Source organism: Maylandia zebra, linkage group LG18 (assembly GCF_041146795.1).
Source record: "Maylandia zebra isolate NMK-2024a linkage group LG18, Mzebra_GT3a, whole genome shotgun sequence".
Classification (NCBI taxonomy): Eukaryota; Metazoa; Chordata; class Actinopteri; order Cichliformes; family Cichlidae; genus Maylandia; species Maylandia zebra.
In genome coordinates this window covers 9407946-9429891 of record NC_135184.1, presented here as the reverse complement: position 1 = coordinate 9429891, position 21946 = coordinate 9407946, and the positions used below count along the sequence as shown (strand labels likewise).

At 39.6% G+C, this 21946-nt stretch overlaps 2 protein-coding genes and 1 long non-coding RNA gene across 5 annotated transcripts; 2 read left to right on the top strand and 1 right to left on the bottom strand.

The window, feature by feature from the left end:
• The first annotated feature begins 87 nt into the window (after nucleotides 1–87).
• On the top strand, nucleotides 88–12134 carry zgc:66427 (uncharacterized). The gene is made up of 5 exons (XM_004555205.4): nucleotides 88–610; nucleotides 1895–1990; nucleotides 2369–2474; nucleotides 4680–4782; nucleotides 9485–12134. The coding sequence occupies exons 1-4, from the start codon at nucleotides 88–90 to the stop codon at nucleotides 4735–4737; spliced, it is 783 nt and encodes a 260-aa protein (XP_004555262.1). The 3' UTR covers nucleotides 4738–4782; nucleotides 9485–12134.
• A 3265-nt stretch (nucleotides 12135–15399) lies between these two features.
• On the top strand, nucleotides 15400–21939 carry si:ch211-284o19.8 (protein lifeguard 1). 2 transcript variants are annotated; one of them, XM_076876322.1, is made up of 7 exons: nucleotides 15400–15662; nucleotides 15770–15927; nucleotides 17097–17362; nucleotides 18991–19191; nucleotides 20150–20278; nucleotides 21276–21441; nucleotides 21635–21939. In XM_076876322.1, the coding sequence occupies exons 3-7, from the start codon at nucleotides 17108–17110 to the stop codon at nucleotides 21811–21813; spliced, it is 930 nt and encodes a 309-aa protein (XP_076732437.1). In that variant the 5' UTR covers nucleotides 15400–15662; nucleotides 15770–15927; nucleotides 17097–17107; the 3' UTR covers nucleotides 21814–21939. The 2 variants fall into 2 exon arrangements, with proteins under 2 accessions (XP_076732437.1, XP_004555257.2); XM_004555200.3 differs by having other exon boundaries at nucleotides 15406–15662; nucleotides 21276–21419.
• Nucleotides 19080–21773, bottom strand: LOC143413386 (uncharacterized). Of its 2 annotated transcripts, XR_013094012.1 has the most exons (4): nucleotides 21638–21773; nucleotides 20144–20393; nucleotides 19826–19885; nucleotides 19080–19188 (listed from the first exon to the last, which is right to left on the bottom strand). It is a non-coding gene; the product is annotated as an uncharacterized LOC143413386 (long non-coding RNA). The 2 variants fall into 2 exon arrangements; XR_013094011.1 differs by having other exon boundaries at nucleotides 19826–20393.
• Nucleotides 21940–21946: the final 7 nt, after the last annotated feature.

The window sequence follows — 21946 nt, the reverse complement described above, 5'->3', positions numbered from 1 at the left end:
GTTTCGAAGTTAATCCGTCCACCTCGTTCTGTGGTAGTTTGTTTTGAGGAAGCAGCGCGGCTAGCCAGCTCAATTAGCCTACCAGAGATGGGGACGAGAACGAGTCGCCTACACGAAGACACGGTTTCCTCAGCTTTCGGGAAAGATGGGACAAAGCGGGATTCCTGTCGGCGACCTCGCTGCACGAGGCCCACCAGCCTCGTTGTCGACTTTTCGGTGAGCTTCGATGACACTGAGGCTAACCGAAGCCGATCGGAGGAGGGTAGTGACTCGGACCCGGGGCAGCTCGGAGCGAGCGCGGACGGCAGCCCTGCTGACCACCACAGCATCCCCTCTAGCATTGGCCAGGCGTCACCCGGGGACGACGACAGCAGCGAGGGGAAACCCGAGGAAGACGGCAATGTTAGCCCAGAGGCTCCCGTCGACGCAGAACACCAGCAGGTTGAGGAGACAGGCCGCACACCACACCGCACCTTTTCCGAGCGGCTGCCCGGGAATCGGCACTCTGCCACCCGTGTTGGCGCAAGGTCCGCCCGTGTTCGAAGCACACACCAGCGGCCGGTGTCAGAGGCTTGGATCGGCCTTTACCGTTTGAACAATCGCCACGGCAGTAAGTTAACATCTAAACAGCACCAGATAGATATGTATATATATTTTTAAAAATACAATCTTTAGCATTTGCGCCACATAAATGACATTTCCTTAGTAACGGGGCTGGTCTGCACCAGTAATTGTGGTTTGGCTTGCATACAGCTAGGCGTTTTTCCACAGAAGCTACATAAAATCCATGGATGTGTTGGAGCTTGAAGATGACGGGAAAAGATTGCGCAATACCTGAGGAGAAGGGGGGAAAATGTGGGGGTTGACTGTGCTTTCATTAGACAGCTGATGTTAATCTGAAGTCAGACAAAATAATAACACAGGGCTATTAAAACCTTGACTAAGAGAAAAATGCAACTGTTGCATCCTTAAGTAAAAGACATGTTTTTTGGATATAACGACATCATAAATGCCACAGTGCAACCCTCAATCAAGCCAGTCTGGAATTAAATGGATTTGCTGAGGAATTTACATTCTTGGACAGATAATCTTTTTTTTTTTCCCCTGCTCGCATGCTGACTAAAATAATCAGAGGACCTATTGTATGAAGCAGACCTGTGGCATAAAACTGGAAGTGATGATATACAAGTCCATTCAGTTCACAAGGCCTGCTGACAGTGGCTGTCCGTGGTAAATCCTGCAGCATGAAAGTCTTAAGCAACAAACTGCCTTTTTTTTTTTTTTTTTTTTTTTTTTTTAAATAACTTGCATTAAAATTGGAACATTAGTGTGCAGAGGAAGCTAAAAAAAATTTTGCACTTGTCTCGGCCTGCATTAGATAATCAGATGAATAGAGATGGTGGAGATGTGACGGCAAGCGTGACATTTTGAGCCAACACAGAGCAGTGTGGTGGATTTCCCAGGCCAGCCCTCTAGCAAGTGTAGGGAAATGGGTCACAACTGCACATGCCTGCTCACTGCTGGCAGCGAATCATAGATGGAGGAGGCAAATGTAGGGCAGCGAGGCACTGTTTCTGCCTGGCTCTCCTATCTACGAATGGCTCGAGCAGTGGCCATCCCTCAAGACTGAGTCAGTGTTTTGAGCAGTGAGTACAGTCAAATAACGTTATTTCAGGTCAGTTACACTCAGGGCAACGTCTTTCTCACCATCTCAGGCATGGGAACGCCTCATTTAGCATGTGTGTTTCAGGCTGCTCTTTGGTTTGCGGTTTCAGCTTGTGCAACCTAGATGTCCAAACACAGCACTTGTGCTCAGCGCGCATCATCTATCATTTATATCGTGCTGTGACACACAGTGTTAATCTTGGGTCTGTTGTGTCTGTGCCCTCTACAGATATCCGCTGTCCTTTCTGCTCAAAGCCTTTCCCGGGGGGTCGGATTGAGGATCACCTGTTGAGTTGCCTCACATCTCCTCCTCTACCTTACAACAGTAAGTATCGTGCCACTAAAATACTCCTACAGCTGTGTTTATTAAAAGGCTGGTGACTTAATGTCAGGGTTTTTTCCTATGCATAAAAAAAACACATTCTGGCACTCATCAAAGTGCCCTTTGAACTTTCCAGAAGAGAAGATCACAAAGTCTCTGACAAAAATATGAGCAACACTTTATTTTTAAGTAGGCTTTAATATAATCAAGTCAAAAAACTTTTTTTCATCAAACTGAACATAATAAGAGGAACATTCAGACTTCTGTAGACTCATTGCCTTTGCTATATATGGACTGGTTACATGCATTGCCATTCCCCAGAGGGCCATTTTTAGCCTGGAAAAACCCTGATTGTTGATTTGTGTGTTTGTGCATTTACAGCGGATGTGCTCAGTAAAGACAGTGGAGAGTGTTCCATCTGTTTGGAGGATTTGGTACAGGGAGAGACCATCGCCAGACTGGCCTGCCTCTGTGTCTACCACAAGAGGTATGAATGAAATTAAAATAAAATGTAGGGCAGATAAGCTTGTTTCTTCGCTTGGGACAAAACGTGACATTAAAAGTAAACTCACTGGGCAAATGTGGTGGTTTCCAGAGCTGACATCTATCTGAAACAAGGATGCAAAAGTTGTTCTGTACTAGTGTGTATCGTATATAGAGCTACACTTTTCTGAGAATTACAGATCGGTTGCTCATGTCCCAGATAGGATGTGCCAGACTCAACTCTGTAATCTTTGCTAAAGTGATGGAATTGGGAAGCCTTGTTTTGAAATTTGAGATAAAATGGATTAAAGCCAAACATGTGTTCACATTATTATTATGCTCATTTCCTGCTGTATGTATTTAATTCATTTAAACTTTGGCCACGTTTAATAAGAGCATCCTCCATTATAAATATGTGACAGAAAAAAAGGGAAGACTTTAAATATTTTTTCAGTAAGAGCTTTAACAACTGTGAAAACACATGCAGGATTATTGCATTTTAATTTGACAGATGTGAGCACAGTGTTTTCTAAGTGGCAATGACATTTCTAGGAAAAAACTAAATGACTATCAACTTTCATAATGTGTTTCAGCCCATTTGACATTTTTAAAACGTGCTGTAATGTTCAACGCTTTATTTTTTTGTAACTTCCAAGGAATTAATGACATTTCTAGGAGATTTTTTTTTTTTTTTTTTTACTGTGATCCTGTATTTTGTATGTTTCAGCCAATTTATTTAAAAAACAAAAAAAACCCCACATTGACAGTTTAAAACAAACTGTAATGTTCATCACTTGATTTTTGCCCAGCTTCCAAGAAGCCACTGATTTCCCCTTAATCTCAGTACAGCCGATTTACCAAGATTAGGTAATCGATCACTCAAGATCCAGCCTGCTGTATTTTTTATAACTTTTAAAAAAATTTCAGATAACATAATTAGTTCTCCAAAAGTTGATTCTGTTCATCTGGACGTAGCGTTTTGAGTGGGATTTGTTTTGCTCCTTAGTAAGGCAGGCCTTTATGCATCACTAAAAGTAGAGCGCAGGACTAAAAACACTGTAAGCACAGTCATGGATGGAGTCTGGTCAGTGCTTTGCGTGTGGCTCATTTGGTGAATAACAAATGTACATTAGTTGTACAGATTGCAAGTTTTGCAGTTTTATGAATGTTTATATGCACTGCTGCTGCCATCTCGGATTGTTAAGTCTGGGTCGGTGAGGCTGCTCCGGCTTTCTACGTTTGAAAATTTCTAACTTCAAACGGAACGCGCTGCTAGAGCCGGTCACAAGCCGGGAGACGAATAGGATCACTAATCAGGTCTGAGGTATATGAGGACAATCTGCCATAATGTTGTTTTGTGCTTTACTAGCTACACTGCTAACAGACCCAAAATCATTGACTATTTCTACTGAATAAAGAAAGTCAGTCGGTTACTTATGTGAATACATCGTGTGTGTCTTATATAAAACTACTTGTATTGATTGAGTTTCTTATCAATCATTTTAAACAGTTTATACAAGACTATACAAGTATTTTATTTTTTACTGTTGATTAATCTTACACCGGTTTTCATTATTCAATGTGTTTACCCAACGCTCAATGCAATTACTTAATTTTGTTTTAGTAGTAGCATCACCCAAAACATTCAGTTTAATTATCCAAAAAAAGGAGAGAGAAAGGAGCACAACCTAAAATCTCCTGCTGGTAAATGCTTTCCCCCCCACACCATTTTTTTTCTTTTTTTTTTTTTTCTCCCATCCAGGCTCATTAAGTATCGACTGCTTGTCTCAGCTCCAGATTAGTGACTTAAAGCCAATAAAAATAAAAGTCATTACCATCTGAAAAACATGAGGTGAGGGCACGAGTTAAAAGTAAAGAGGCCATTAACTTAAGGGGGGGAAAAACTCCTAACAGACTTTTGCAACTCAAAACAAAAAGACAAAGGCAAACAGCCAAAAGAGGCCCCGAGGTCTTCAGGCGTCTTATCTCTGCTCCATTTGTATTCAGGGAGTCAACGAGGCCTTAAAGGATTAACTGCTGAATGTTTACCCTTTTATTTTGGTTTCACACCTCCTGTGAGTGGATTAGGCCTTGTGGGAGACGCTACAACCACAGGCAGACCTTCGAGCTTCTCCCACATTCACATGAGTTGATTCAAGTATATCGTCTTGGTGTCTCCACATTCTCAGTGTGCTCTGTCTCCCTGCAGCTGCATTGATTCCTGGTCAAAGGTGAAGCCTTGCTGCCCTGAACATCCCTTTGATTGACTCATGGGGTCACATGTATCCCACGCCGTGACCAACCTGACTCAGGTACGTGCACTGCTGACCTGATAAATGACCAAAACGTGCAGCTAGTACTGCCTGCAGTGAAGAGTAATGGTGACATTATGGTTCAGCAGTGGTAGCGTGTGTGCAATCCGGAGTGCCTACTTGCACAGAGCGCCTGGTTTCAATAGGGGCAGCATGTGATGTATGTGGCACAACCAGTCTGTGGATTTCCCCTGTTTGTGCTACCGTTGGTCCATCAGCGAGCTGTGGAGAAAAGCAAATTTATAACAGACTGTTTCACTTCAGCTCTTTGAATTTGAAGACAATGCCTCTCACTTTCGTGGTTAACTCTGCTGTTGCTCCCTTCCCTGTTCTGGCCCTCTTACCAACCACTCAGCTTTCTACCAATGCACGGCGTCATCCGTGTCCAGCAGCATGCATTTGGGATTTTGGAGGACTGCAGTGGAGAATGTTTGCACCCCCCTAGGGGATGCATACGCAAATTGACACAATTGTGGTACACTAAATTACGCATAACTACAATTATTAAGTGTAATGTATTTAGGTCACACAGTCATTTAAAATGTTGCCAGTACTACAGCCGAGCTGGTGGATTTTTTTGCATCAGCAATTGTGTTTTTGAAGAACCAGACCTTCAAAGCTATGAAAGAACGACATTTATTATGAGTCCTATTAGCACTAAAGGAGGCTTAGGTGTAACTAAACATTGGCTACACTGAGCAGGAAAGTGCTGGTGAGACGGAGAACTACAAGCCCTTCAAACCCCTGACGACACATTAAGCTGTAAATTTAATTTGCAGAAAGTGTGCTCCGATAACCCACGTGTAGGTTACACAATGAAATAAGTCGCTTTGTGCATGCTTGTAATTAACCAAGCTACAGATTAAACTACAGATAAGCACCGCGGTGCGTTGCAACGGGAACAGGAAGTGAGACATTGCCACAACAAAGCCAGCACCAAATAAGAGTGCCAGTATCCACGAGTTGTTGGCAAGTTGTTTAAAAAAATAAAATGTGTGGTTAGATTTGTTTTCTGGAGGGAAACAGGCCCCCACCTTGAGTGTGAAATTGATGCAAGACAAAGAGCTGCGACTGTTAATTATGCCATTATTGACGGATCCAGTGATTGCTTTCTTGATTAGCTATTGTGTGTGATAAATGCCAACAATGTCTGTAAAATGCTAGTCTGGTATGCACATTAATTTCCCAGTGGATGTGTTATAGATTTATTTACTGTTCATCAAAATGTGTTTTTCAAGATGGATTTATTAGTTGTACTTTTCAGAAAAGTAAAGAAATGCAATGTGAATCTTTTAGTTTAGCGTTAGCGTCTGAGCCATAGAGAATATAAAAGATGAAAGGAACAATTTTTTTTTTTTAAAACATTTTTTTTATGGGTTCTATTTTGAGACCTCAAGATGAGCTCAATAAGTCATCAGACAATGCCCAGCATACCCTGGTTAATCCTGCTTTCTAAAACAGAATAATCAGATTGAAAGAAACAGTTTGTTTTATTCAATTCAATTTTATTTATATAGCGCCAAATCACAACAGCAGTCTCCTCAAGCCGCTTTATATTGTACAGTAGATACAGAGGAAAAACCCAACAATCATATGACCCCCTATGAGCAAGCACTTTGGGAAGGAAAAACTCCCTTTTAACAGGAAGAAACCTCCGGCAGAACCAGGCTCAGGGAGGGGCGGGGCCATCTGCTGTGACCAGTTGGGGTGATGATGAAACGCATGCTGCTTAGATACCATATTTCTAAGAGTCAGAGATTAATAACAGATATGATTCAATGCAGAGAGGTCTATTAACACATAGTGAGTGAGAAAGGTGACTGGAAAGGAAAAACTCAATGCATCATGGGAATCCCCCAGCAGCCTACATCTATTGCAGCATAACTAAGGGAGGATTCAGGGTCACCTGGTCCAGCCCTAACTATATGCTTTAGCAAAAAGGAAAGTTTTAAGCCTAATCTTGAAAGTAGAGATAGTGTCTGTCTCCCGAATCCAAGCTGGAAGCTGGTTCCACAGAAGAGGAGCCTGAAAACTGAAGGCTCTCCCTCCCATTCAACATTTAAATACTCTAGGAACAACAATAGGCCTGCAGTGCGAGAGCGAAGTGCTCTAATGGGGTGATATGGTACTACAAGGTCATTAAGCTAAGATGGGGCCTGATTATTTAAGACATTGTATGTGAGGAGCAGGATTTTGAATTCAATTCTGGATTTAACAGGAAGCCAATGAAGGGAAGCCAAAACAGGAGAAATATGCTCTCTCTTTCTAGTCCTTGTCAGTACTCTTGCTGCAGCATTTTGGATTAGCTGAAGGCTTTTCAGGGAGTTTTTAGGACATCCTGATAATAATGAATTACAGTAGTCCAGTCTGGAAGTAATAAATGCATGAACTAGCTTTTCAGCGTCACTCTGAGACAGGATATTTCAAATTTTGGAGATGTTGCGCAAATGGAAGAAAGCAATCTTACATATTTGTTAAATATGCGCATTGAAGGACATGTCTTGGTCAAAAATAACTCCAAGGTTCCTCACAGCGTTACTGGAGGCCAAGGTAATGCCATCCAGAGTAAGAATCTGGTTAGATACCATATTTCTAAGCTTTTCAGGGCCGAGTACAATAACCTCAGTTTGATCTGAATTAAGAAGCAGAAAGTTAGCGGCCATCCAGGTCTTTATGTCTTTAAGACATTCCTGCAGTTTAACTAATTGGTGTGTGTTATCTGGCTTCATAGATAGATAGAGCTGGGTGTCATCTGCATAGCAGTGAAAATGTATGCTATGTCTTCTAATGATGCTGCCTAGGGGAAGCATGTATAATGTAAACAGAATTGGTCCTAGCACTGAACCCTGTGGAACTCCATAATTAACCTCAGTGTGTGAAGAGGACTCTCCATTTACATGAACAAATTGGAGTCTATTAGATAGATATGATACAAACCACTGCAGCGCAGTACCTGTAATACCTAAAGCGTGCTCTAATCGTGCTAAAAGAATATTATGGTCAACGGTATCGAACGCTGCACTAAGGTCTAGCAGGACAAGCACAGAGATGAGTCCACTGTCAGAGGCCATAAGAAGATCATTTGTAACCTTCACTAAAGCTGTTTCTGTGCTGTGATGAGCTCTGAAACCTGACTGAAACTCTTCAAATAAGCCATTCCTCTGCAGATGATCTGTTAGCTGTTTGACAACTACTCTTTCAAGGATTTTTGATATGAAAGGAAGGTTGGAGATTGGCCTATAATTAGCTAAGACTGCTGGGTCTAGAGATGGCTTTTTGAGTAAAGGTTTAACTACAGCCACCTTGAAGGCCTGTGGTACATAGCCGATTATTAGAGATAGGTTGATCATATTTAAGATCGAAGAATTAATTAATGGCAGGACTTCTTTGAGCAGTTTTGTAGGAATGGGGTCTAAAAGACACGTTGATGGTTTGGAGGAAGTAATTATAGAAGTTAACTCAGAAAGATCAATTGGAGAAAAAGAGACTAACTTAACATCAATGGTACTAAGAGTAGCTGTAGATAATATTACATCTGTGGGATGGTTATTGGTAATTTTTTCTCTAATGATTAAAATTTTATTTGTGAAGAAGTTCATGAAGTCATTACTAGTTAACGTTAAAGGGATTGTTGGCTCAACAGAGCTCTGACTGTTTGTCAGCCTGGCTACAGTGCTGAAGAGAAACCTGGGGTTGTTCTTATTTTCTTCAATCAGTGATGAATAGTAAGATGTTCTGGCTTTGTGGGGGGCTTTCTTATAAAGCAGCAAACTATTTCTCCAGGCTAAATGATGATCCTCTAAATTTGTGACACGCCATTTCCTCTCCAGCTTACGAGTCATCTGCTTTAGGCTACGTGTTTGAGAATTATACCACGGAGTCAGGTACTTCTGATTAGAGACCTTAGTTTTCACAGGAGCTACAGTATCCAGAGTCGTACGTAGTGAGGAGGTAAAATTATTAACAAGATAATCGACCTCTGTTGGAGCAGCGTTCAGATAGCTGCTCTGCTCTATGTTGGTACAGGGCATTGAAGATGATAGCAGTGGGTGGATTATATTCTTAAACTTAGTTACAGCACTTTTTGAAAGACATCTACTGTGATAAAGTCTACTCTCCACTGCTGTGTAATCAATTATTGTAAATTTAAATGTTATCAGGAAATGATCAGACAGGAGAGGGTTTTCAGGAAACATTGTTAAATGTTCAGTTTCTATACCACATGTTAACACAAGATCTAGAGTGTGATTAAAGTGGTGGGTGGGTTCTTTTACAGTTTGAGAGAAGCCAATTGAGTCTAACAGATTAAATGCCATGTTGAGGCTGTCATTTTTAGCATCTACATGGATGTTTCTGGATTTCTCAGTGTTCACAAAACACTGTGTGTGTGAGTGGGTGCGTGGGGTTGGGAGAAACTGCACCCTCAAAGTTTTTTGCGTCAGTGCTGAACTTAATAGTGTTTGAATAGAAAATAAATGCTGGCAGCACAAAGAACTTCTGCCTGTGGCCACATCGTTTCTGTAAAACACCAAAAACAACAACAAAAAAGATATAGAATTGATATAAATTTTCACATTTTTTCTGTCTTTGCTGCAGTCTGTTTTTCAGCACAGTCCCCACAGCCTGTATTAATGAATCTTTTTTTTTTCTTCTTCTTCTTCTTCTTCTTCTTCTTCTTTCGTGTCTTTTTCTGCCCTCACAGGAGACTACACTGAATCCGAAAAATCCCCAATAAAAAATGTGTAATTGAACAAACGAAAGCCCACTGTCACTCTTGGACACAGACTACAAATACATGAGCGGAGAACAGACGATCCTAAGAGGAAGCTGCACGTGAAGACACCTGATGCTCTCTGCTGGGATCGCTCCCTTTTGAGCTTGACCATTTCAAGCCAAACTCCTCCCGACAGTTCAAAAATCCGTGGTCGAGACATCCCCTCCCGGTTGGAACAGAAACGACAGCGTTTATCCGTCTATCCTGCGCACTTGGCTTTAAACTGCAGAACGTATAAATATTATCATCCTAGAACGAACTTAAACCTGGCTGCGGGGGAAGGGGGGGGGGGCTAAAAAAGAAAAGAAAAAATGGTCTTAACTGTGACTCTGGATCCTCTCCTGTGTATTTTCTCTCCCTCCCAACGGGATTGTTTATTTTATCAAGTGTTTTGCAAAAAAAAAGACAAAATCCAAAACAGAACGATTATCGTTCCATGTCATACATCGGATGAATGTTTTCTTTTCTCGGCTCACCCCATAAATGAACCAACCTCACACTGAAAGCGCAAACTGTTACTATGTAAACATTGCTTTATTTTGATTGAGCTGGAGGTTGAGGACTTGTATTTGGTGAGTGGGGGCTGCCGTCATTAGGTGTTGGGTTTTTTTGTTTTTTGTTTTTCCTCTCCTGTTACATGTAAACATTTCAGGGGATGTTTGGGGGCCTAACTGTTTGGGGAGTGGAAAAATAAGTCTTTTTTTTTTTTTTTTTTTTTTGGTAGGTCAGACTTGTAGGTGGTTGAATAGCGGTGGGTTTAATGTGCTGCTACTTGGTGAGCGTTGAGGAGGGTTTGTAGGTATTTTATAGGGCCATAGTAGCGCTGGTGTTTGCACCAACTTGTGCACTTTTGTCCTTCAGGCTTGTTTTAGTTTAAACCATAAGATCCAGGATAAGATTGTTTGTATGCGTGTGCACGTTTAGATAACAACCAGGGACAGACTATGTCCTGAGCACGACTGTAAGTGTGTGTGTGTGTGTACTGTAAATTGCCCAGAAGTCTGCTTGGTGAACCGGCTTAACTGCATTCAACATCCTTCCTGTTTAATGTTGTATTTGGTACGCAACATGGCGGCTCACATGGTCGAAACTTCTACTTTGAAAGCTGTTTTGAGTTTTTGTCCCCTGCCTCCTCTGTCCTCTGGGGTGTAATTTGGATTCTTTCTCTCTGCTTTTGGACCACGCAACAGTTTCGCCATCTGGTTACACAAATGCCAGATCGAGGGGAGATAAAGGGACAGATGTATTTTTGGAGCAAGTGTACACCATGTGGTATCTGCCTCGATCCATAACACTGGAGGCTACGGACAGCTGATGGTTAATTATTACATAAGCAGCCCCCCCCCCCCCAATTCCCCTTGTTTTTTTTTTTTTTTTATTTAGGCTATTTTATTATCACAATGCTCATGTTTGTTGCTAAATGTGTTAAATGGCTATCCTTGGCCTTTCTTTTTGTGTGTGTGTGTGTTGATTGCCTTTTGCCTGGTGAAGGGGTTCTTGTGCAAAGAGGTATTTGTGGTGTCGTTTTTGGGGGCTGAGCTGAAGTGGAAGCCGAAACAGTAAGGCTGCTCAACAGATGCTGCCTGATACAGGTCGTACGTAGGCCAGTGGAAACTCTAGCAGTAAGAACAAAAAATATATTGTAACTGATTGCTTTTGCTGCCTGCTCTAAAGGTGTTTACCTTTCAGCGCTGCAGTGGTGTGGGGCGGTTTAGAGGTTGGCCAAGAGGTGAGCCATGCTCACAGGTTTGTTCACCCCAGCCTCTGTTGGTCTTTTCTGTCTCCCCCCACCCCAATGTTCTGCAGTCTGCGGTGCTATAACCTGTCCCGTCATTAGAGGGCAGCCTTGTGCATGTTTCTCTTATTTTGTATTGGAGAAAAGAAAAATAAAGCCAAAAATAGTTTGTTTGTGCATTTAGGTCTGTGTTGTTGTGGGGGACAGGGCAGAAGAGGAGGCGCATTGATCATTTAGATGTTCAGATTACATTTGTCGTGGTGATAAGTTATGATATTGTATACTTTGGCTGGGAGGGTTTTAAGGGGGGGTGTTTGTGTGAGTGTGAGTGTGTGTGTGTGTGTGTGTGTTCAGAGGGGTGTTGGTGGCAGTTGGGTTGTCAATAAAGATTACAGACAATCCAAAACCGCCACGTTACTCTTGATTTACTTCCTTAACCCCCTCTAAGCTGTGCGGTGCAATACCTCAAATTTTTACCAATGCTAGCTAAATGCTCTGTGTGCAAACTAGCCCCTCTCCAACCAAGGATGTATTTTGTATAAATATTCTCAAGTCTTTGGTTTCGAATCACAGGGCGCCATTTCCCTGCCTGCCCTGTGATTACAGACCGATGTTTAAAATGTCACCACAGCGGTATCTGCAGCCCCAAGATATGGACAATCTGCCTTTACTCTGGTATAAAACAAACAAATTGAGTTTTATTTATTAAATTGTAAATATGTAATACAATTCAAGAAAATTGCTTGGTCCTTGTCTGTTCAATATACTGTTTCTAAGCTCCGATCTTTTGTATGTCTCAAATTGTTTTTATATGTATTTTTTACAATAAATATGTGTGACAGATGTTTTGTCCGTGTCTGTTTTGTGTATATATATTTTTGTTTTGGTTAAGTTGTCAAAAATGTCTCCTTGTTTGTGGAGCTTGACTGCGGCGCCTGCTTAAGCATATGTGTAGATTTCAGGAGTTACATTGGACATGTCATCTCCATGTGAACAGAAGGAGAGGAATCTCCAAAAGTTGATACTGTTCATGTGGACGTAGCGTTTTCAGTGGGAGAAACACTTCGTCACTCATCCAAGTGACTTCTTCAGTCTCAGCTGACTGCAGGTTTCCTCAATCTTATAAACAGAAGGAGAGGCATTACTTGTTCTTTAATAATTAATGTAAAGTAAGCAGAGGAAAGTGTTTGGTAACTCTTAAGCCATCGTTGGCTGTTCTTGTTTTTTTTCATCCCCCAATAACAAATAATTCCTAAAAATGATGAAAAACATCCACAATGGTGATGTCCTTAAGGTGCAGAAAAATGCATTTTGACCATTTTGAAAATTGCTGCTAAAATGCATCTGAGCTACTGAAGCAGATTTGTAAACGACATCACATTTCAGCAAACAAAATGCATAAAAGTAGCACGATTTCAGATACGCTTCATGGTCCAACTCTCATGACTGAAACCAGGTAAACACAGAAGATATTTATGTGATTTGAGCTAGCAGGGAAAATACATAAAGGCAATGTCCCCAAAAAAGTCTGTCATTTTACAGCGAGAGATTATTCACAAGTGGGAATACGGTCAAGACATTTACCAATCTTCCCAGTAGTGAAATGTCCCAACGAGGTCCTGCCCAAGGACTGACTCTGCAATGCTCTGAGAAACTTGAAATCTAAGAGACCAGAGGCCTCAGTTAGCATGTTAAATGTTACAGATCATTATGGTCCGATCAGAAAAAGCTGAACAAGTGTGGTTCTTGTTTGGAAGGGTTCCCCAGAGCAAGGTTAATGTAGTTAACTAAAAATAATTAGATGTGAAAAAACATTTTATAGGACACATCTGTAGTTTTAGGATCTGTTACTTTGGCAAAAACTGTATTACAACAAGCCTGCTGAGGCACGCGTTTATTGAGTTTCTAGATGTCTCCAAGACTGTGAGTCATCAGCTTTCAAAAGGTTCTGTGTTCTTACTTTAATACTTGTACTGATGCTCCGAAATCTTACTTCTGACATTTACCCTCCGTAATATAATTAAAAAGAAAAACTTACACGAATAAAACTAAACATTTTGTGACAATAAAAACTAATTTGAAACAGGAAAACTACGCTGGAACTTAAACTGAATTAAAAACAAAGTGAAAATAAAATTAAAAACCAATTAGAAAATACAAAACTATAATAAGTTAAATGAAATTTAAGGCAATTTAAGGCAACCTATGAACCAGAGTGTCTACTCAGCTGTATGGCTTTATCACATTTATATTTAAAGTCCTAAAAGAAACAATAATTGGATTTGTATTACTGTCGTAGGCTGACTTAAAGACTGCCACTAAGTAATGCACTTATTTTACAAAAATCATCAGTAACAAGCCAGCATATCAGTTATTTCAGGCTTATATGCATATGTGGCAGACAGCAAAGTGCACACTGCTGAGCATAGAAGAGGTTTGTGAGAACCAGACAGCACAATGAGGAGCTTTTATAAAGCACAGTACACTGTGTTCAGGTCAGAGACATAAGAGCGAGACGTGGCACTCAAACAATCCTGAATTTAAATGCATGAGTAATTCAGCAGCAGTAATAAAAATCAAATCCTTCCAATCCTTATTTCAGATGAAAGTCACCAAACGTTTTAAGCAGTTTTGATCAGATTTGCCTGGAGATTCCATACATGCAATTTTTGTGTCCTGTGACCACCAACATTACAGTTAATTGAAATAATGCTTTAAAATAAATGTCCAAGTATCTAAACTAGCTCTACTGTAGCTCCTGCAGCTGGTACCTGCAAGTCCCAGCACAGCCCAACCATTATGCAATGGTATGGGTCATTGTGCAATGAAGACAAACATCACACAGTTCCCATTTATGAAATCTGAGCTTTAAGTTTGTGATGTGGTTATTTCCAAGTTCCGAATTTCTGACTTTATTCTGCATTAAATCTAAAAATCAGGGAGGGCACAACATGTTACTGTTGCATTTAAAAGCATGTTTTGTGCCTTAGTTCTTTTTACAGTTGAAACCACAACATCCCCTCAGTATCTGTGAACTGAAGCTCCCAGCTCTACCACATGATGCCCCTCAGCTATTTCCTCTTCTGCACTCGACGTCACCATTGAACTCTAAGCTTGAACTGCTCCAGAAATTGACCTGAAGAAAGTAAAGTAACTTTAAATTTTTAGGAAGTGTCCGGCAGCCAGTGTTACAAGAATCACAGCATTTGTCGGGGAAAGAATGGATTTTCCTAAATATCAACACACACTATAGTTGTTTTGTATAAACACAATGAAAATGAAACTGAAAAGAGGCAGTGATGTAAACAGACCTGAAAATATACCACAACCGTCTTCAAAACTATAAGCTATGTCATAATTTAAAAATAATAAACCTGTGAAATAAAAGCTATCACTTAAATAACAACTCCTCTTAGTGTCTGTTTGTTCATTATGGTTGTGTGTGTATATATACTGTTTTTAATTAAGGACAGCAGACATTAAAAATAACTGAAGTAAACACAAAATATTTTGTGTTGTCCCAAAAGATGAATATTTATCCTAGTACTTTTATTTTCTTGAGGGAAATGTGAGCACTGAATGAGCTGTCTGGAAATAGGTTGCACACTTATTATTGCAATTACAGTCTATGCCTGACAGCAGCAGACAAACTGAATATGTGAATATTTTCAGGACAGCTTTCCAAAGACAAAATATTACCCCAGATTTCTATGAATATTGTATTTAGTTAGCATTTATAAATACTATTTTAAAAAAGAACTATTTGTGTTATACTTTAAGTACTTCCTCATAATTTGAATAAAACCAGACAATTATGAATGTACTCATGTTCAAGCACCTGTTTCTACATTTGCACACATAAGCAATACTTTGAACCACAGACAGACAGGTAAAAAAAAAAAATCACGTAATTCTTTGTTTTTACATTCATCAGGTCCCAATTAGCCCAAATAGCAAAGAGAAATTAAAAATGCATGCCATGAAAGAGTTCGGGTCTTAGGAGGTTAAAGTGAATGAAAGTTTAACAGATTCAAAATGAAAGCAGAACAGTCAGTAGCTTCTGATCACATGATTCGAGAGGCTGACTGCTGGAGTAAGGACTCAGCAAATTTGCTGCAGAAGGAGAAGCCTGGCCATATTGTCACAAACTGCAGTTTAGGTAGACTGTGAGAAAAAGGATACGGCAGGATGACGGCAACAAATGGCAAACCTTTATTCAGGTTGCAAGCAGTCCAGGAAACAAGTCCAAAAATAGGGGCAAACAGAAGCCAAATCAATGCAGAGAGAAGGCACACAACTGAGCAACTAATGAATGATGCAGCCACTATGTCAAAATCTAAGGGAAAGGAGAGGACTATTTATACATATAAGGTAATCAGGGAAGCAGGAACAGCTGGAGGAATGATACACAGGTACAGACAATCAGGACAATGACACAGGGGAATATGTAAAAATCAATCATTTTTACATTTTTACAGCACTCAATTCTGGAAGTTCAGACTGAGGAGGACCCTGGGAAGTCCTTGGACACTTTAATGGCCAACGATCTGTTAAGAAACAAAGGAGTTTTTAAACCCTGTCAGTCATCAGAAGGTTTCGCCACTTTAAAGTGGAAGGAAGTGAAACTCAATATCACGTAAGTAAAATATACAGCTGCCATCGTCAGCCTGTCCAGGTTTAACGTGTAGCCTTCATCACATTAAGTACTGTGGGATTATCAAGCAACAGAGGTAGGAAGAACAATAATTTACTCTCTATTATAGACCTATACTACAGTATGTAAAAGGTAACGTCCTGTGTACCTGACACCAGTGCTTCTCCTACTGGTAAAAACAACTGTTTGCAAGTTTTATAGTTTACTTAATTTGCACTGTTCTTGTTTCATTTAATTATCTGGACTGCTTTTTCTAAATAAGGCAGCATTATTTCATTCATGGATCTGATCATGTCTAATTTCAGACTCTTACTTTACTGATGTTGTGATCATTATTTAAGTTTTGCTGTGTTTAGACGTTCAGATTCTTGTGGATGTCTGATATGATTTCCACTTGTAGTGTGGCCAAAAACCTGAAAGGTTTAAAAGGCCACCATGACTCTGGGTCAGTTCCCTTTATAGACTTCTAATTCAAGTGTCCATAAAAACAGATTTCATGTAAGATGCAGCAAAAACTGAGCTCTGTCCATTAAACACTTCATTGTCTACAAGTAGTCTTAACTTAAAAAAGATCAAGGATATTCCCAGCAACAGTTCATTTGTAACAAAATGAGCTAAAATAATATTGTGTAATGTGCATTAAACTTAAATGAAGTAAAGTAAGGTCATTTGTGTTCAAGTGTTTAATTTTTAAGTAAAGACAGCATGTCTAATTTTAGTGTGAAAACTGCAATATAGTTTGCAAAATAAGTTCAGTTTAATTGGGTATCATAAATCTTTTAGCCAACATCAGCTGACACAACACCAACTTTCCCACGGTAAATGCTGAAATCAAACATTTTACTTCTCAGTGCCCACATCATTCTTGTGTAACAAGTCAGCAGCAAGCCTGGATTTTTTAAAAAAACAATCTGCATCTGACTTGCAATGCCCTTCTGTCCACATTCAGAATTATTGCAGCTATTTGAAACCAAATATATGAGTAGAAATATTATTTTAGTAGCTCGGTTACTGATTTTAATGACGTCCTCGTGTTTTATTGTATTTTTTTAAACCTTGCACTTTCCACTTGTGCTGATATACATGCCACAGCTGATGTTTACTTGAATTTAACTTTTACATTTGGTTCCTCTTTTGTCACTGACTTTCAGTTTTTACCAGAATGTCAGCAGACTCCATCACTTCCAAGGAGACACAGCACGATCCCGGCTCTGATGTCCCCTCAGCATCGATGCATTCCTACCAAGAAGAGCAGCCTCCAGCCTACTCTGAAGCCCCACCAGTGTACAAACCACCTCAAATCTCTCGTTATGAGTCTTTCCATGACATAAACCCACAGATATCATCAGAAACGACTCCGCTGGTGTCCTCATCTTCCTTTGATGACGAGATAGTGAGGAAAGGGTTTATTAGAAAGGTTTGTACGCTACGTTTTGGACGATAACTCTAAGAATCCACCATAAATATTGAAAATCTTTCTGAGACATGTGCGCCAAGTACTCTTTGTATTTGCTGCAACACAACAACACAAAACTGTTTTCTTTTGTTGTTGTTATGATCAGTAATTTTAACTCCATTTAGCTATAAAATAAGTAATATTATGCACCTTAAAAAAATCAGACTAAATTAAATGAGTAAGTCAACTTTCTTGCCCCTGAAAAATGACATATTATTCTATATTCTGAAACTGAAAATAACACAAACGCTCATAAAAATAAAGCAATTTTTAAAACTAAAAACTAGACTGAAACAATAAAAGAGGAAAAGAATCAAAAAGGAATTAAAACATACAAAACTTAAGTAACCCTGAATTTCACAGCCAGTTACAGGAAGCCGTAATGGCACGTCAACATAGCAGCCAGATGTTTTGGTCGGGTCTACTTTCACACAACAGCCACTTGGAGTGGGAGAAGTTGGGTGTTTCAAATCCTGTTTACTTTTAGGGAGCTGTTTATTTTATGAACTGGTAATTGCAGCACGTGGTAATCACATGTTACAGTTGGCAAAATCAGGAACTATTTTGTGCCTGTATGCGGAAGATTAAGGAGGCTGTTTCTCTCACTTTCTTCCTGAGCACAAATAAGTAGATTTGAGAAAAGAGAGAAGTCAAACTTATTTTCAAGGACCACACAAGCATCCTTGAATTTCCACGCCCTCCCTGTGCCTGCAAGGGTCCTTAACGGGTACTCCAGCTTTCTCCACAGTCCAGAGACCCACACTTTGGTTAACTGTTGATATTGAACAGGCCAAATGTGATCGGCTGCCACTCTGTTAGGATGGCCACAGATTAACAACCTCTCCAGGTTGTATCCTGCCTCTCACCCTATGACAGCTGGGATAGGCTCCAGCTGCTAAGTGACCCTGAACTGGATAAATTGAGGAAAATGAATAGATGATCTACATACAACCCAATTTGAGTGGGACTAGCCAGTAAAGACATTGTATAACAACCCATCTTTATTTTAATATAGAGAACTAAAAGTATGTTTTAAAAACAATAACACTTAATGAACCCTGCTTCTGCAGATGATACACCTTAAAAAAGTGTATTGCTTAAGTTTATTGCTATTATAATTCACAGCGACTGTTGAAAAGCACAAACTCTTCACATTTACAGGTTTCACGCACTAAACATTGATAGTATTTTACTCTGTGATTGAAATAATGTCTCAAGATCTAAAAAATACTCAACTTTTAATATTCTTTGACTCCAGTGTGATGAAGTTGGTGTTACCTCACCAGGTACTGTATGCATTTTACTGAAAAATCAAAGATTTCTTTGGGCCATCCTGGGGGCTGGTCTGGGGTCTTTGGTGAGCCAACTCTGGCTCCAGAACTGCATGTTTGACACCACGTTTATAATATTTCAAAGCAGCCTCTGACTAAGGAAACAGTTGACATTGTTGGACTAGTTCTTCTTTGTTAATGTGAGTTAAATTTAAGGAAAAACATTTGCAGTTTTCTTTTACAGTGTAGTTACTTAGTAATAAAGTTGTACCGGTAATTTAAAAAACAAAACTCAGCCTTTTATCTTTTCCGGGACAGGTTTTTAGCATCGTGACGCTCCAGCTGCTGTTCACCTTCACTGTAGTGTGCGTGTTCACCTTCTCCAGCGTGGTCAAAGAGGCAGTGCAATCAAACATTTGGGTATATCTCAGTTCCTTCATCGTCTTCGTTGTGGTCGCCATCGCCCTCAGTTGCTGCAAGTCCTTCAGCCAGCATCACCCGTGGAACATTGTGGCACTGGTGGGTCACAAATAACAAAACCATGTATCAAATGGATATGAAACACGGCACAGTCACATTTTTGGAAAGAGAAGTGAAATACTTTGGTCATGCAGTCAGGATGGCACCTCAGCTTGTGAACCACTTAACTAAAAACTAAAAGTTAAAGTATAAGTGCTAAGTGCTCAGCAATAACTTTGTTAAAAAAAAGGAAATAAAGGTCAGAATAAGAACAACAGCAACAAAAAAACCCACTGATGACTTTTGTCAAAGATTTAGACTTCCACAAACACATAGTAAATGTTCTGGCACTTATGTAGCACTTTTCTATTCTAACTGAGAACTCAAAGCTCTAAATGACTTGTGAAAAGTTTGCTTTTTACATTTTCCAAAACAAAACCTCTAAAGTTTTCTCTAAAGGGCAGCAGATTCACTGAGTGATTTCAGGTTTGGTTGGCATGTTAATTTAGGACAGGCTCTTCCTGTTCCTGTTGTTGTTAAATACTGCACGTACAGCAGAGCAAAACGCAAGCAGAAGCTCACTGCTGCACCTTTTCTTTTAAAAGCACTCATTAAGTGCATTCATGTCTGAATGCATGGCAAGTGTATGAATGAGTGTGTGTATAAGAGAAAAAGAAAAAGCCTTAAACGAAACCTGCTCATGTGTTCTGCTTTCTTATCTAGGTCACCTCAACCCGGCAATTCCTGGAAGAGACTGGCAAACACAACAAACTAGAAAAGCAGAGGCCAAAAGGCCACATTGCCCGAATATAAAAGTTTGTTTTTTCAGTGTCGGAAACAAGCATCCATACCTGAAGACCACATTCACACAATTTCTTTCTGGCCTTGCTTCTTGTACATGTTCTGTTCTGTTTTCATTATTTGATATGTTCTTATTTTTTGTTTTGAGTGAAAATAAGTGGAAAATGTGTTTCACGTGTTCTGGAGATGTTTAATGCACTTAATTTTCTACCTCCAGTTTGTTGTCACTGTGAGCATGGCATACATGACGGGGACCATCGCCTCCTTTCACAACACCACTGCTGTGATCCTGGCTATGGGAGTAACGCTGGCCATTTCTATCTCAATCATCGCTTTTTCAGCGCAGGTGAGACCGTCAGGCTGTGCAGAAGCGCTACATTTGAAAAGCTTTCTTCTTCTTCTTCACCAAAGCAGAGTGCAGATTTCTCAGCTGACTTTGAAGTCAAAACTCTGAAAGGTTTCTATAAAGAAAATCCACAGCACATCAGAATAACACAAAATGCATGCAGTGAAAAATGTAACGTGAAAGGGAAGCTGATTAACTATTTGGTCATAGATGATTTTAATAGACTGATATTTGTAAGACTGATATCAATATTTGGTTATTCAAAAATCGAATACTCTGATATTTGATTTTTTTTTCTTTCAGACACATGAAACATAAATAGATTCCCCTAACATTCATTATCTGTATTTATTTATTCACCGCTTTATGTTCTGCCCGACTCTGCTTGGATCAGAGGGTTGTTTTGTTTGTGGCGTTTCCAACATGTGTTGCCAGCAGGGAAGTTGCAGGTTGCCCTCTGGTGGACAAACTATGCAACTTCACCACTCATACCATGGTTGAAGGATTCCATTATTATATATTTTTTTTAATATTCATTTATAAATACTGATACTGATCAGCCCAACCAATAGTTTTTTTTAATCTCCCCTCTATTTTTTTTAATGATTAAGCAATCTTTCATTTTAAAGAAAATTATAAATCACTGGTCCCGGCTCCTTCAGTGCAAACATTTGCTAATTTTGCAGGGTTTTTTTTATATCACAGTAAATTTAATATTGCTCATATTGTAGATTATTTCTCATTCAAGAAATTTAAATACATCAACATAGTCCCTTGGAGAGTATGCAAACACTTTTTCCTTGCATTTGAAAGATCTGAAATGCCTTATTTTATGAGACTCATATGCTTCAAGTTTCAAAAGATTAATATTTCACATGTTCATTTCATATGTCACATGGTTACTGTGCACTACAGAAAAAAAATCTAAATAAGATTAGACACTGATAGATTATTTAATAATGACATTCATGTCTTTATGTCTTTCTGTTATTTGCAGACTCGCTATGATTTTACTTATTGCAACAGTGCTTTGTTGATTCTGGTCGTGGACGTCGCCATGTTTGGGATATTTTGCACATTCTACTACAGCTACATTGCTGAAGTTATCTATGGATGTCTGGGAGCTCTGTTGTTTTCATTGGTAAGAGAAGGAACAAGATCCAGTAAGGTCCACAGGTTTTCGAACGAGGACACTTTTAAAATACAACAACAAAGAGTTTCAGCTTTAATTCAAGGAGTTTAAATAAATCTGCATTAGCTGTATTTTGTTTAATTTAAAATACAGTGTATTTTAATATAATTTGGTCGCATTTTTCTCACTATGGTCTAAATCTCCTCCTCCTCTGCCTCTCTTAGTACCTGGTGATCGACTGTCAGCTGGTGATGGGGAGGATGGCCTACAGTGCAGATCCAGAAGATTACATCAACGCTGCTCTCAGAATCTACCTAGATGTAGTCCTAATTTTCCTCTACATCCTGGGGAGGAGGTGAAACTGCATATACAAAACAAACGGACACTTCAGACTGTGGATTAAAATGTCCTCTATCATTATGTGCTGTATATAATCTCCTCGCATCATGTCACACACAAAAAAAAAAAAAAATCTGTTTGCATAGAATCTTGTCTTTGTCTCAGATTTAAATCCATTAAAAATCAAACAAAAAAAC

Excerpts from the sequence above, each read along its gene's own strand:
- si:ch211-284o19.8 (XM_076876322.1), top strand. The coding sequence starts at position 17,108 with ATGTCAGCAGACTCCATCACTTCCAAGGAGACACAGCACGATCCCGGC. Across the intron at positions 19,192-20,149 it reads CGTGGAACATTGTGGCACTG|TTTGTTGTCACTGTGAGCAT; the intron begins GTGGGTCACAAA and ends TTCTACCTCCAG. Across the intron at positions 21,442-21,634 it reads AAGAGAAGGAACAAGATCCA|TACCTGGTGATCGACTGTCA; the intron begins GTAAGGTCCACA and ends TGCCTCTCTTAG.
- zgc:66427 (XM_004555205.4), top strand. The coding sequence starts at position 88 with ATGGGGACGAGAACGAGTCGCCTACACGAAGACACGGTTTCCTCAGCT. Across the intron at positions 611-1,894 it reads TTTGAACAATCGCCACGGCA|ATATCCGCTGTCCTTTCTGC; the intron begins GTAAGTTAACAT and ends TGCCCTCTACAG. Across the intron at positions 1,991-2,368 it reads TCCTCCTCTACCTTACAACA|CGGATGTGCTCAGTAAAGAC; the intron begins GTAAGTATCGTG and ends GTGCATTTACAG.